Consider the following 13819-nt stretch of genomic DNA (forward strand, 5'->3'; position numbering starts at 1 on the left):
TGCTCTTCGCGCCCCGTGTCCGCAGCCCACGTCCCCAGCCTGTGGCTGCCGGCTTGGGCACTCCTGGATTCCCCCTGCTCTGTGGAAAGGGAACAAGCAGCCGGGAAACTTCCCACAATCTGGAAGCTTTGGAGGGGGGTTAATTGTCATTGATTTATTGGTGGCTTTAAGGAAAATAATCTGCTAATGCAGAGGCTTAATATGACAACAGAAAAACATCTGCTAGCGAACAAAGCCAAACCCTAAATGAGTTGTGAAAACTGCTGCCTCTTCTAGGGCGGGCGCTGAACCTGGGCTGTCCTGGCTGCGGCCACCAAAATGGCATCATCATCTGATGTACTCCAGAGCCCCTCGTTAGCTAGAGAAGCATTTAAGATGATTGGTATTGTTTTAAAATAGCATAAAGCTCAGTGCAATGCTGTATTTCGTTTTTAAAAGGAGCGGCCTGTTAGGTAACCAAAGCACCCGGGAGGAGTACAGCGCCGGTTGGGTTTTATTCTTTTTATCAGTGGCCCGTAGCAAACCAGCTGTGACAAACAAACAATGCAGCTGCTGGTGGCAGGGAATTAATTTTCTCCTCCATCCCCTGTCCTTTTGCTTTGTTTTTCTTTTTTTTTTTTTTTTTTTTTTTTTTACGTTGGTTATAACACTGAGAAAATTCAGTCCTGGCAAATGGGACCTGGGAGAGAAGCCTGGTGTTGGTCTGTATTTGTGAAAGGCAGCGGCTGCCCGTGAGCCAGCCTGCAGAGGGGCTGGGGATGCGCAGAAGGACTGGGGACGTGGAGAAGGATCGGGGACACGCAGAGGGAAATGGGGGATGCTGTGTTTGTTTGCATCAATTACAGAGGATGCACTGTCACCCCAAACTGGGTTTTGGGGGAGGTGAGGGGAGCATTTCCAGGTTCCCTGTGAGTCAGGACCCAACAGACCCGTTTCTCTGCTGGGTCTGCAGCGTTGCACGTGAATTCGGGTGCATAGCCCCACGCATGCACCGGGTGGCTTTTGGGAAGAGCTGCTGTGCTAGAGCGTAAGCGGAGCCTCACAGCACCCTGAACGCCGGGGAAGGGCCGGGGCTTTGCTCCGCTCAGGACTGGGCTGCGCGAGCACGAGATGAGCTTTTCCCAAGGAGTTACGTGTCGGTGGCTGCAGCGTCCTGCGCGCCATGCAGGGAGGGGCAGTTCCTATCCGAAAACAAAGCCAGTGAGCCCCTCTGCTGCCGCAGCGCCCGGACAAAGGTCTCCTTCATTTGTCGGCTCGCCTTTGCTCTGGATCTTTTCCCAGCTGGATGTGTGGGGAGGTGCGGCAGGTTTCGGGAGCCCTCCCCGGGGAGGGATGGTGAGGGATGTTTCCTCTCTCGCTGTGGGAGGGGCGATGGTCCCTTTGGCCGAGGAAGTCCTGACCCATCCCCGCCGCCGCGCTGCCCTGGGGCAGGGTTTCCACCTGCGAGCTTGTCCCCTTGGGAAGGAACGTGGTAGTGGCACATGGCTGAGCAGCCCCGTCCCCGTCACATCACGGCACGCGTTGTGGGCAGCACCCAAGCCGTGTGGGACCCACACCTCCGGGGACAGCCTGATGGGGACCCTGGGTGCGGTGCTGTGGGACAGACCCCTCTAACCCCGCTGTCTCCCCCATTCTCTTTAGGAACCTGGTCCTGCTAAGATGGCCGTGACCAGCAGCAACATCCCCAGCGCGGAGAAGGTCCCTGCCACCAAGTCCACGCTTTGGCAGGAAGAAATGAGGGGCAAAGACCAAGTGGATGGGGGCAGTAGCATCAGCCCGGTGCAGAGCCCGGTGCAAGGCCAGGCCGGGGCTGCCAGCTCCCTGAAGGATCCCGTGCTGGACAGCAAGGAAGGTGAGGAATGGGGGTGCCAGCACTGGTGTGACGCTGCGGTGACCCGGTTCGGGCAGCTGAGCTGGCAAATAAAACACCGTACAGGAAAAAGTGCAGGTTCGGTTCCCGGAGCGGAGCCGGTGCAGAGCCCGGTGCAAGGCCAGGCCGGGGCTGCCAGCTCCCTGAAGGATCCCGTGCTGGACAGCAAGGAAGGTGAGGAATGGGGGTGCCAGCACTGGTGTGACGCTGCGGTGACCCGGTTCGGGCAGCTGAGCTGGCAAATAAAACACCGTACAGGAAAAAGTTTTCCGCAGGTTCGGCGGTTCCAGCATCCCAGTGAGGAGGGGGGCCAGCCTCTGTCCCTGCTGTGTCGTGCGGGGACCTGAGTGAGACCTTACGGGCTGGAGTTCAGGAAGGAAAAAATGTGCATCGCATCAGGGAAGACCACACAAGCGTGGGGCCCAATCCTGCCCTGGCCGGGAGACAGGGCTGCCTGGCCTCACAGGCGGTGTTGCCCTTGTGCAGGGGGAAAAACGAGGGGGAAAATGCCTTTTCTAGCCCCTCCGCATCCCCACCCTGGGGCACTCGGAGGACGGAGGGCCACGCTGTGCTCAACCTGGCTGTTGGGGCTGCCAAGCCCTGAGCACTGCTTCCTCCTCCAGCCCCTGTGTCAGGGCCCTGTTTACATTTGGTCTCCCCGATGAGTCCCTGGAAGGCGCCGGGGCCACGGCATTGTTCTCCCTGGAACAATAGGGGCTGGGGACTCTTCCTGCCAGGGCCGTGGACAGGTCCCACACGCTGCGGCCATTTCCTTTATCTGCCCGCTCGGATGGGGGATGCTTTCCGCCTGCTCCCCGCTGCCAGGAGCGAGGTGTCCATCGCCTTGCACCTGCAGAGCTGTGGTCGATGCCGGGCGGGGAAGGACAGGGATGGAAATGGGTGCGGAGTGGTCACCGCGGCCGTCCATTTCTTGGTTTGAAGGTTTAGGTTTTTCAACTGGGCAAGCCTGACCCAAGGGTTGGACCAGCTCCCTGCAGACTGTCCCACCATCTCCATGGGCATGACGGATTGTCAGGGTGGAAAAGCCAAGGGTGCAAGAGGTGGCACAGCACGTGGCTGGGGCCCAGGTGTCTCTGCTCTCGTTTCCTGCTCCCATCCTGGGTGGAATCAGGGCATTTTTTGTTAAAAACAGAACTTAGACTTGAAAGCAAGCGTGGTGACTTTTCTGTCCCTTAGACGAGAGCTCCATGAACGGAGACCGGATAGACTGTGGGCGGAAGACGCGTGTCGAGAGCGGGTACTTTTCCTTGGAGAAGACCAAGCAAGACTCGAAGCTGGAAGAGCAGCAGCTGCCACCCCCGCCGAGCCCACCCAGCCCCAGCATCCCGAACAACAGGTACAGTTATCCCAAATCGCCCTCGCAGGAGCATGCCCAGCCCTTTCCTTCCCCAGGTACCCGATCAGGCGACCGAATGATTCACAGCTTCTCTCTGAACTCCTTGGACTCGAAGAGCAGTTGCCCCATGCACAAGGACTCCAGCAGCAGAGATGTAGGAAGGGGAGCTGAAAAATCGGGGCGTCCCCTTTCTTTTAAAGCCAGCCGGCAGTACACCACCCTGGCCGACGTTCCCAAGGCCATTAGGATCAGTAATCGTGAGGCCTTCCAGGTGGAGAGGAAGCGGCTAGAGCGGAGAACCCGGGCCCGTAGCCCTGGGAGAGAAGAAGTGGCCCGGCTCTTTGGCAATGAGAGAAGGTAAGGGATGAGTGGCTAATCTCCTCCTTGCATGCTTGCAACGGCAGCGAGGCTGCGTCCCCGCCGCAGCCCTGGACGGAGCAGGCGGTATTTGCCGGGTGAAGCCCCTTTGTATTGCAGTGCTCTTGGGTTTAAGGATGCCCACCCACACCGACCAGGCGGTGGGATGTCCTTAGTAGTGCCAGCGGGCAGGTGTCACCCCGCCTGGCTGCTCTGGGGACAGCTGACTGAGGTGGGTGATGTTCAGTGGCCGTATTTGCAAGCAAGGCCACCCTCCCCATCCCCTCCCTGGTACGGCACACGCTGGCAGCTGGCACCATTAATTAGGTTAGCTCTCTAAATGGTGTTAGTGCTGGGTGCGTTACGCAACTGCCTAATGAGCTGAGAGAGGTTTCAAAATGTCACGGCATTAATCTGGGAGAGGAGGCGGGTGCAGTGCCGAGGCAGGGTGCAGCGGTCTGCAAAACAGCTTAGTGCGGAGGAGGACAGGGAGGGCGTCCGCACACACGCCTGCACCGTGCACCAGCGTGCTTGGTGCTCTCTGGGCGAGGCGAAGGATGGGCTCGACTTGCCCTGGGAGAGACGCATTTGTGCGGTGAGGGCAGCAGAGCAAACCGGGAGACAGGCCCCGGGCGAGAGGGCCGCCTGCCAGTCTGATTTTCTTGCCTTGGTTTTCCTCCGGGCATGTTCTCTCTCGCACGGTTTCAGCAGGCGCTTCTCCTGTGTTTTTTCCCAGCCCCTAAAGGACTGTTTTCCAGCCTGGCTTCCTCATGCCAAGAGCTGGGAGCGGGTCTGGGGAGGGCGGCACAGCTTTGTGCCGGTGCCACCGGTTGGCAGGAGGATACCAAACCCAGCCCAGCCTCAGCAGCGTGCACAGCGAGTGCTAGGCTGGGGATAAAGGAGAAGAGCGTGGATTTGGTTTTCTCTGCCCCAGGAATTGGGTGGGAGGAGAGGGATGCCACGCAGGTCCCCTGACCACCCTGGCTGGGGACAAGGCTGAGGAAAGGCTGGGGACTGCTGGTTTGCAGGCTGAACCGGTGCAGCGTGCTGGCCCAGGTGTGGGTGAGATCGTGTCCCCGCTGGGTTTGCTTGCACAGGACGCTCTGGCCAGCGCCTGCCCCAGTGTGAGAGGATGGCGTGTTCCTCCGGTGCCGACAGTCCCTTGCTCCAGCCCCGGGGGTATCGTGCAGCACTGCGATCCAGCACCGAGCTAGGATGTGCCAGCCGAGGATGGGGAGGAGCAGATTTACAGGCAGATAATGGGGCCCGGGAGAGGATACTGCTGCCAGAGACTGTCCTTTTTTAATGTCAGCCCCACTCATTGCCTGCTGACGGGTGCCTTTTCCCAGGGCAAGTCTGTTTTTCCCAGCCCAGCTGGGCTCCTGGAGCTGTTAACAGGTTTTTATTGCTTTATCAGTATTGGCAAAAATTCCCCTATGTCAGCTCAGGGCCTTTATCAGAACAGGACGGGTGTAGGGAGAGGAGCGGGCGCTGCACCAGGCACAGAGGTCTTGCTGCCCGTGGGGCTGAGCCCAGTCCAGCGTTTGGGAGGGGGGTGATGGCAGAGAGCAGGGCAAGGGGTCCCTACCTGCCAGAGGGTTTGGCCGGGGATCGCAGCTGGAGGGAGCGTGCCGTGAGCAGGGACGGCTCAGCGGGCGGCGTTTAGGGACGGGCACGTTCGCTTTCTCCGCTGGTAACCTCGGAATTGCCCTGTGCAGGTGGCTTGGGTGGAGAGGCCGTGTGTCCCGGAGCTTGGGTGGACTCGGCAGGGCATGGAGAGGCAGTCCAGCGTTGCACCAGAGAATTAACATTCGCCAGCACCCTGCTCGGCTTGGCTTGGCTGCTTTTTAAATTTGAGTTCACTTAGTCCATGTATCCCTCTCATTTTTCTCCTCCGAGCTCAGGCTGTGCTGTTTGAGGTTGAGCAAATACAATAACTCACTTCCATGCTGTGGGGTCAGGTTTTTCCCCCGGGCTTAACACCATTTCTAATAATCCTTCTCAGTAACCCACTAACACCTCCGGGAACGCTTGCCTGAAATCACTTGCCTACATGCCAACCCCATAGGTGCCAGCCGAGCATCGTTCAGTTTGGCCTTTCATCTCTCAGTGCGGCCAGACGAACTTGCTCTGATTCTGTTGGTGTTTTCGGCTCTGCCTCCCGTTTTCCATTTATCCACCGTAAATCAGTGTGTGTCAGAGCTATGATGGAAAAGAATTATTTTAGGTACCCAGTGCTGCATCCTGAGTAACACACCTGTTGGCTTAGCTCCAGATAAAGCTGTTTTTCAGGCTTCTTGTCCTGTTTCCTTATAGGAAGAAATATTACATGACTTAATGTCCAGGACCGTGCTGGAAATTTTCCATGTTGACCATTTATACCTGACGCTGACTCCACGCCCCATGCAGACGTCTGAGCTCACAGCCACTCAGAAACATGAATCAGAAAACAGGAGATAATCTCCATGATTTTGGCGCATGTGGCAGAGCAGCAGAGTGCGAGTTCCCTCTGCTGGCACGCGGCAGGACGGGGCTGCCGGCACCGCGCTGCCGGCACTGTGCAGGGAGGCCCGACCGGGCCAGGGGAGAGGGTCTGTGTCCAGAGAGGTCGAGCCGTGCCTCTGGTCTCCCCTCTCAGACCCATCCCTAGGGCAAAAGGGCAGGGGCAGCTCTTTGGAAAGCCCATGGATAAATCTTGAAGCCTATTTTGCACACAAAATCACAGCTGAGAGGGCTGGAGGGACAACCTTGGATGCTGGTCCCCATATCCCAGCGGAGCTCTGCAGCTGCGGGGATAAATCCTGGCACATCTCAGGAAGGTGTCAGCAGCTTTGGGAAGGGGACCACCATCGGGTGGGGAGTCCTTGGGGTGCAGAGACCCGGAGCCCCTTCCTCCGGGTGTGTGGCTGCAGGCTAACCCACCTTCTGCAGGTCCCCGGGGAGCACTGGGATTTCTGGTTGGCAAACTTGGCTTTTCTTGCACACTTCCAGGGATGCAGCCTCTAAAACCATGGCTTTCCCGGTTGACCCCACGTTCTGCTCACGCTGGCAAGAGTCCGCTGTGGTGTCTGCTGGATCTGCTGTAGGAGCGTGGTCAGGGGGCTGAGGCGTATTTCTAGCCTTGATAAATAGCTGAGCTGCCTGAAATCACTTAAAAGACTTTTCTTTCTCAAATTCCTTCTTTGGAGCTTCTTGAGATGTAAGGCTCTGCTCTGAATGCTACTTCTACCTGTAGAGAGGAGCGCCTGCTCTCCCAAGTATAGTTGTTTTTTTCTTGTAAAACTATCCTCTTCATTTTTGTGGACCTTTTGGGGAAATTACTCTTCCTTTTCCTGACATTCACTGTCTTTCTTGCTGCTAAATAATGATGAATCCAATAAAAAGAAGCCCTTTCTTCCAATCAAAGAAAATCACTTTAATGATAGCTCGTGCTGGCTTTATTGCTTTCCTTCCCACCGCACACACCCCTCCACCTAAACAGCCGAGATCTGCAGCTCAGGTTTAGTGGCCTGGAAAAGACTAACAGCCTGCATGGCTGAGGAACTCCTTGGGACGAGCTTTGTAGTTGAGAAAGCACTAAATGGCACCGCAGCTTTTAAAACGCTTCTTCGTACCCGTCCACAGCCTTGTTTTGTCAACACAGAGCTGCTGTTCAGAGGGAGCGGCTCTGTCCTCGGCGTGGTGGGGAGGAGAGGAGAGCCCTTCCCCTCCCCGTCCCCCCAGGATCTCTAGCAGTAACCTCTCTGAAATGTTGAGCTAATGGGAAAAAAATGATTCTTTCCTGTAATCTGGATGATATTAACCCTTGGGGCTGTGATTTGGTTGCAGTGATTTATTTTTCTCCTTCCTTTTTCAATGACGAATTACTGGAATGACTTTGATTTTGTTTTGTATGTAGATGCAGATATATAATTTCCTCTTCTGTTCATTCATTTTCCAGCCTTGTTTTCTTCCAGGTCTTGTTGCTCTCCACCTTCTCCTGCTGTGTTGCTGTGTGACGTGTCCGCCTTTACTTCGCCTGCTTCGCTACCATCTCATCTCAATCTCAAGCCGTAGAACAACCTGGTGGTGCAGCCCCTTTCATGAGAAATCAACCTGCTTTTGATTTTGTTTTATGTTTTTTGGTTGGGTTTTTTTTCCTCCCGATTTGTTTTTCTTCAGGCCTTCACATGTTAGGGCACAGACAATGTTAATTCATGGACCTCTTACTCCCTCCTAGACTGAGACTCAGAGAAGGCTGGGCCCGCGTAAAAAGGGTTAAAAAATTGTGACTCCAAACCAGTTCCCTGTCTGTCAGTGAATGGAGGACGTGGATTTATGCTCCGCAGGCTGGCTTATGTGAACGGACATCTCGTGAGCAGAACATCCCAGGGGGATTGGGAGCTCTGCGCGAGCCCGGGATCGGCCCGCTCCCGGTCTGCAAACTGGGAGGCAGCAGGGGCTGAACAGATGTCCCGTAAAAACATCAGAGACGTTTGAATTTACAAAGCAAAGTCTTCCCCACCGATTTTGTCCCTTCCTCTTTGGTTGTGGGCTTCAGCACCCGGTCCTGGCAGCCTGGCTCTGAGCAGCAGCGGGGGGCCCCCAGCCCGCCGGGGGATGTGATGTGCTCAGACTGTTCGTCTCATTTATGGAATTTGGTGCAAATGTTGGTTGAAAACTGAATATCTCACGTTTCTTGAGTCCTTAACCTGCTGTTCCTTTTTGTGGGAAGTGTTAAAAATGGTTTTTTGGATAACCTGTTTCCCCTCATGTGGTTGCCATTGTGATTTTCATGCACATTAGAGGTTCACACGGAGCAAGCAGCCCCGAGTTCAGGTGCGGCACGCGTGGGTCCAAATTTTGTGTCAAGAACCCACCCGGATTGAGTTTTTTGGGGAGGTTCGAAATTGAGCTTTAAACCTCGGAGCTCAGCTGGCGTTGTGTGTTGGTGGTGGGTTATTGCTTCACGTTCCCAGGTTGTGATTAAAGACCTGAGGTTGATACTTGCCTGAACCCCCGGGCATGCAAACTTAGACATCAGCAGGTCCTTTGAAAATTCCAGTATTTCCTCTCCTGTGGGTCAGCGAGCAGCTTTTCATGCTGAAACGGCGCTTTTAATTCCACCTGCAAAGGCCTGTTGTTTGCTTGTTTTTAGGAGCATCCCATTTGGGTTTGGTCCGGGGTTGGCTCCTGTTCCATCCACATTTCTTCATAGTTCTCCTCCGTCCTCGGAGACACGTGTGCCACGGTGTGATGGGCCACCGGGGCGGTCTCTGAGAGCCCAAGTTGTGCTCCCTGCTGTCCATACCGGATTTGCAGACCAGGTCGGGAGGAGGGTAGAGCCCCGGGGTTTCGCAGGGGATGCCCTGCTGTGCCTGCACAGGGTGCTCCTCATCTCCTCATGCCTCTTCAGCTGGCGCACCCTGCGAGCCAGACCCGTTGTCTGGAGGCACCTACGGGCACTCCGCACTCAGTGCAGTCCTGTGGACGTTACCCGTGTGGGGCTGAGTTTTTACAGGGTATCTATTGCAGTGAACACGCGGGGTGACCCGTAGGTACCCGTTACCTCTGCGCCCCGGCTTGGTCTGATGTGTCTCTGCTCTGTGGCCTGGGGGGCCGTCGATAGCTGCAGTGCTAGAGAGTAAAGACAAAGTTTAAGCCAAAGCTGCTCAATAATCACTGCTTCTCAAAGGGCTGTAAAATTCACAAGTAAAAAGTTACTGCTTGTTTTGTGAGGGTTTTCTAGATATTTAAGAAGATACTATTTGTGGAGCTGAGTAGCGTGAGGTTTTTTCCCATTTTGGCTGCAGGTAAAATGGTGCATGTCAGATCGGGGTGTTTTGCCCTGGACTTGTGCACGCTAGAGCTTGCAGAGAAACAGGGACCAAAAGCCAGGTGTGCATGAACACTGGGTCGAGCAATTCTGCAGCCTTACATTTGTGGGATTGTACAGCTCAGCACAGTTGCTGTTCTTGTGTTTAAACCGGCTTTGGTTTCCCCTTTCTCTCTGTTTTCCAGGCGATCCCAGGTAATTGAAAAATTTGAGGCATTAGATATTGAGAACGCGGAGCACATGGAAACGAACGTGTCGGCCGGTGCTGCCCTTTCCAGTGAGACGCGGCAGGGCAGGAGCGAGAAGAGGGTTTTCCCACGGAAACGGGTAAGCTGCTCAGCTGAGGTCTCATGGTGGGGTTTGGAGGATGGCACCTGGGATCCGGCAGCCCAGGAGAGAGGGTTTAGCTATAGGGTTTAGCTATAGGGTTTGTCCCTGGGCGGAGCAGGGGATCTGGAATCGCAGGCAGGCTCATGCAGGAGCCAAAACGCTGTGTGTGCTCAGTCCGTGCAGGTTTGCTGCTTGCTGCTCTGCTCCCTTGGCCCAGCTGCAGATCAAAGTGGAAAATCAGGCTGTCTTCTCCTTCCTCCAAAATAGAAAGAGGGAAACTTCAGATCTGGCATGGCAGGACACATCAGGATGGGGTGAAGTAACAAAAGAAGGCAGTCTTGAGAGTCCCAGATGCACTTAGATATATTGGGAACAAATTAATGCCTGAGAGGACAAAAAAAATGTATTGCCAATGAAATGACACTTGTTCTGAGCCTGAGATGCCCCTTAAATACGCGGATTTTTATGCCGTGAGCCAAGAGAGTGGGACTCGCTGTCCTAGTTCCTGCGCTGATCTGGGCTAACACTGTTTACACAGGACTTTACTTGCGAAAGTGCAGCTGTGGGCTCCATCCTGGATGTGTCTGCGTCTCCTCTGTCCCCGCATCGCCGGGCAAAGTCGCTGGACAGAAGGTCCACGGAGTCCTCTATGACGGTGAGCCACCGGGGCCGTGTCCTCTGCCTTGGGGGAGGACGGGAGAGGCCCTTCCCAGGCAGGTCCGGTGAAAACTTTATTGTGCTGCTTTCCCTATAGCCAGCACGTAGGACATAGGATACGCCCAGATTTTGGAGCAGGTTTCGGTGACTTGGCTTCACACTTCACACTTGGTGTGTTAAGGAGAGCTAACGCGTGTCCTGGCTTTCTAATGATGCTTCCTTGATGTTTATGCAGTTGCAAGTGGGTGTCAGTGGGACGAAGGCTGCGAGGAAGGGCTGAACCTGCCCTCCTGAGCTCTCCTCTCTTTGCGTATTTCAAATGCTCACCAGACCTGGAGGCAAACAGTACAGAACAAACACAGAGTGCCTTCTCTCACTCACCACCCTTCTGCAGGAACAAAATAAATACACTTGCTAATCTCTCAAAAAGATTACACAGCCATTGTAAATATGAGCTGCATTTTTTGTGGATGGACAGCTTCTGTTCAAGGACTTCTCAGAAAAATGCAGTAGCTTAACATTTCTGTGGTAGCTTTTCATGTAGACTTGTACAGCCACAACAGTGATTTTTAAATTCTTGGTAGTAATAAAAAGGTGCAAGAAGTACACGTTAAGTGGCAATGCACATCGTCTAGTGAAGGCAAGAAAATCATGCGGTCAGTGGGAAGAAAACCTTTTCCTTGCATTAAATACGCCTTTATTGTGCCACTCCTGCTATAAAAGTAGCAACATAAGAAAAACTTGCACGCCTGCTGGCTTGCAACCACGATTGCAAGACTCCCCCCTGCCCGTCGGGTTCGCTGTGTCAGGTCAGATCAGTTATCCGTCAGGATAAAAGCCGAGGGAGAGTTCATCCCTTGTTAGGCTCGGTGGGTTACAGCAGAGCTGTGTGGGTATCTCTTCCATCAGGTGCTTCATCTGTTTTTGGTTTCTAATGTCTACACCCTTCGGTGGCAGCTGGTCCCAAACTTTTCATGCTTCAGCAGCTTTGCAGCTTCGGGCAAAGCCTGTGCTCTCCTGCCTGCCCGAGCACTCGGGGGAAAGCAAAGGGGTTTCTGCGGAAGAGCGGGACCTGCAGGAGAAACCTTCCTGCTCCGGGTGCTTCTGTAGTGTCTCGCTGCAGCCCAGCCTGAAACCTGCATATACTGCTTAGCCGCATCTTTCCTCTCTGGCTGCTTCTACACCTTTGCTTAAACTTTAAGGAAACTAAGAAGTGTAGTAAAATAGTATGAATGCTGCTAAGGAGGGGTTTAACTGCTTTTGCAGAAGATTCTTGCCCTGTGCTTCTTCCCAGTTGATAAATAACAAGCCCATGAGCTACTGTAACACTTGCACTGCTTCTGTTTTCCTTCTCTGCAAAGTGCATGGTTGGGAGCCGGTTATTTTTGATCCAAAATGTAGATCCTTTGCTTGACGCTCTCCTATTGTAAAAGAAAGAGCTTAAACAGGACCCAGACCCGGGGGCCATGATCCCACCTGCACTTTGACAGAGGAGGAGCAGGCAGGTGGTGGTGTCGCTCTCTCAGGGTAAGTTAGGGCTGAGATTAGAATGCCCAGCTCTCATAGCCTACTTCAGAGATGGATGTAGTCACTGCAAATGCAGTTTTCTCTATAGTTTGTTCGTGGCTTATCACTGCCTCGTCAGCAGGTCCTGGTGGGGCTCGGCAGCTTTATTGCCTGCAGCCACATCGCAGCCAGGGCTGCTCAGGCTGGCGTCTGTCCGCTCCCTCTTCCGACTCTCTAAGGCTTCGGGAATGGCAAGGTGGCATTTACTTTCCCATGTGTTTTTGTGGGGCTGGGTTCCCGCCACCGTAGGAGCACTCAAATGTGGGATGTGCCACCCCACAGCATGGGTTTGATTGAATAGGCTTCCAGACCCCAGTTTTCCGTTGCTCCCCTTGCTATAGCTCATTTCAGGTGCTACAGCTGCATTTCACACGCTGCTGTCCTTTCCTCCTCCACTCTGCAGCACGTGGAGCAGCTGGAGGAGCTCAGCCTCGAGGGAGAGAAAGCATTTCCACCGCATCCTTCCCTGCGCGCGGGCAGGGCTGGGAGGAGGGGCTGGCGGGAGTTATCCCACGCTGTCTTGGTTGCTTTTCTCAGAGCTTCGACATCCCGGTGCACCTGCTTTGGAGGAAAGAGCAGCTGTCGTTTGGGTGGTGCAATGCTCGGATTCCCTGTATTTCCAGCCTTGGGCACTCAGCCTTGTTTAGAACCCTGCAGCTTTGCATGAATAGCACATAGTTTTTCCTTCGTAGCATATAATATAGGGACAAAACTGCCTGCAGTCTTGCTAATTCCTTGCTTCTCCTTCCTCTGTAATGCTGGTGTAACAGTAGGAAATTGCAAGAGAAGTGCTAGGAAGGAGGCAGCCTGAATAAACCATACAGCGCGTCTCTGTTCCTCCTGGGAGCAAACGTTTAGCTCCACGCAGTATAATGATCCAATTTAACCGTCTCTTCTATTGCTGCGCTGTGCTTTTTCAAGCTGCTGCTGTTGTCTGCTGGGCGCGGATGCTTCCACCCTCCCCTCTGATCGCCTCTCTCCTTTCTTGCAGCCCGACCTGCTGAACTTCAAGAAGGGCTGGTTGACAAAGCAGTACGAGGACGGGCAGGTGAGTCCGGGGGAAGCTCTGCCCGTCACGTCAGTCTTCGGTGCCACGGTCGGTCCCGGTTTCTGGCAGCTGACGCTCACTCCGACGTCCCGGCTGTGCATAGGGCTGCTCTCGGCACTGACGAAGCCCCGATGTCCTTGCAGGGTAGATCAGTATTGGGCCGTGCTCCAGATGGGAGAAACCAGATGTAGGCGCTTGGGCAGAGCAGCGACAGGGAATTGGTACAACTCTGGAGCCAGGCAGCAGCGGTTCTGTGCGAGCCCTGTGCAAATGGTGTTTGTCTTGGAGGGGGAACAGCTGGTGCTCTGTCCTGGGGAGGTTTCAAAGCCCCACAGCTGAATATCGTGTCGTGGGTTTCTAGGGAGCCAGGGCAGCTTGGATAGCAGCACTGGTTTCGTGTTCCCGTTCTCTATTAGCCTCATCTCCCTTGCGACCCAGCAACCTCTTTGGCGGCAGTAATGAGGCTCAGATAAGGTCTCCTGAGCACCAGGGGGATGGCAAGGCCAAGAAAGAAAGAAATGCCTCTGAGCTGGCACTGAGGGAAGCAGCCACTGCCGCTTTCCTCCTGTCCATTCCCGGAGGGATGCGGGATGTGCTGCTCTATCGGAGCCTTAGAGACAGGCACTGATGCCGAGGCGGCATGGGTGCCCTGGCTGTTTGCAAACCGCCCCTTCCCTGGATTTCCTTCCCTCCCGCTCAGCCTGTCGAGGGAAAACGAGGGCGACTTGCCCGCGGCTGTGAGCGCCGTGGCCCGGGCTCCGCTGCAGGTACCCACTGGTGCGTTGGGCCCTGGGGCCGAGGGCACGTCTGTAGGCAGTC

At 54.8% G+C, this 13819-nt stretch overlaps 1 protein-coding gene across 1 annotated transcript in view; it reads left to right on the forward strand.

Annotated features, from left to right (window-relative positions):
* MPRIP (myosin phosphatase Rho interacting protein) overlaps positions 1 to 13819 on the forward strand; it is an 89581-nt gene that overhangs the window by 47658 nt on the left and 28104 nt on the right. Inside the window, exons 6-10 of the mRNA XM_019473950.1 lie at positions 1642 to 1852; positions 3068 to 3584; positions 9585 to 9726; positions 10268 to 10384; positions 12944 to 13000. Of these exons, the coding sequence (XP_019329495.1) occupies positions 1642 to 1852; positions 3068 to 3584; positions 9585 to 9726; positions 10268 to 10384; positions 12944 to 13000 (1044 nt within the window). The remainder of the gene's footprint in view (positions 1 to 1641; positions 1853 to 3067; positions 3585 to 9584; positions 9727 to 10267; positions 10385 to 12943; positions 13001 to 13819) is intronic.

Source organism: Aptenodytes forsteri, unplaced genomic scaffold, assembly GCF_000699145.1.
Source record: "Aptenodytes forsteri isolate BGI_AS27 unplaced genomic scaffold, ASM69914v1 Scaffold55, whole genome shotgun sequence".
NCBI lineage: Eukaryota > Metazoa > Chordata > Aves > Sphenisciformes > Spheniscidae > Aptenodytes > Aptenodytes forsteri.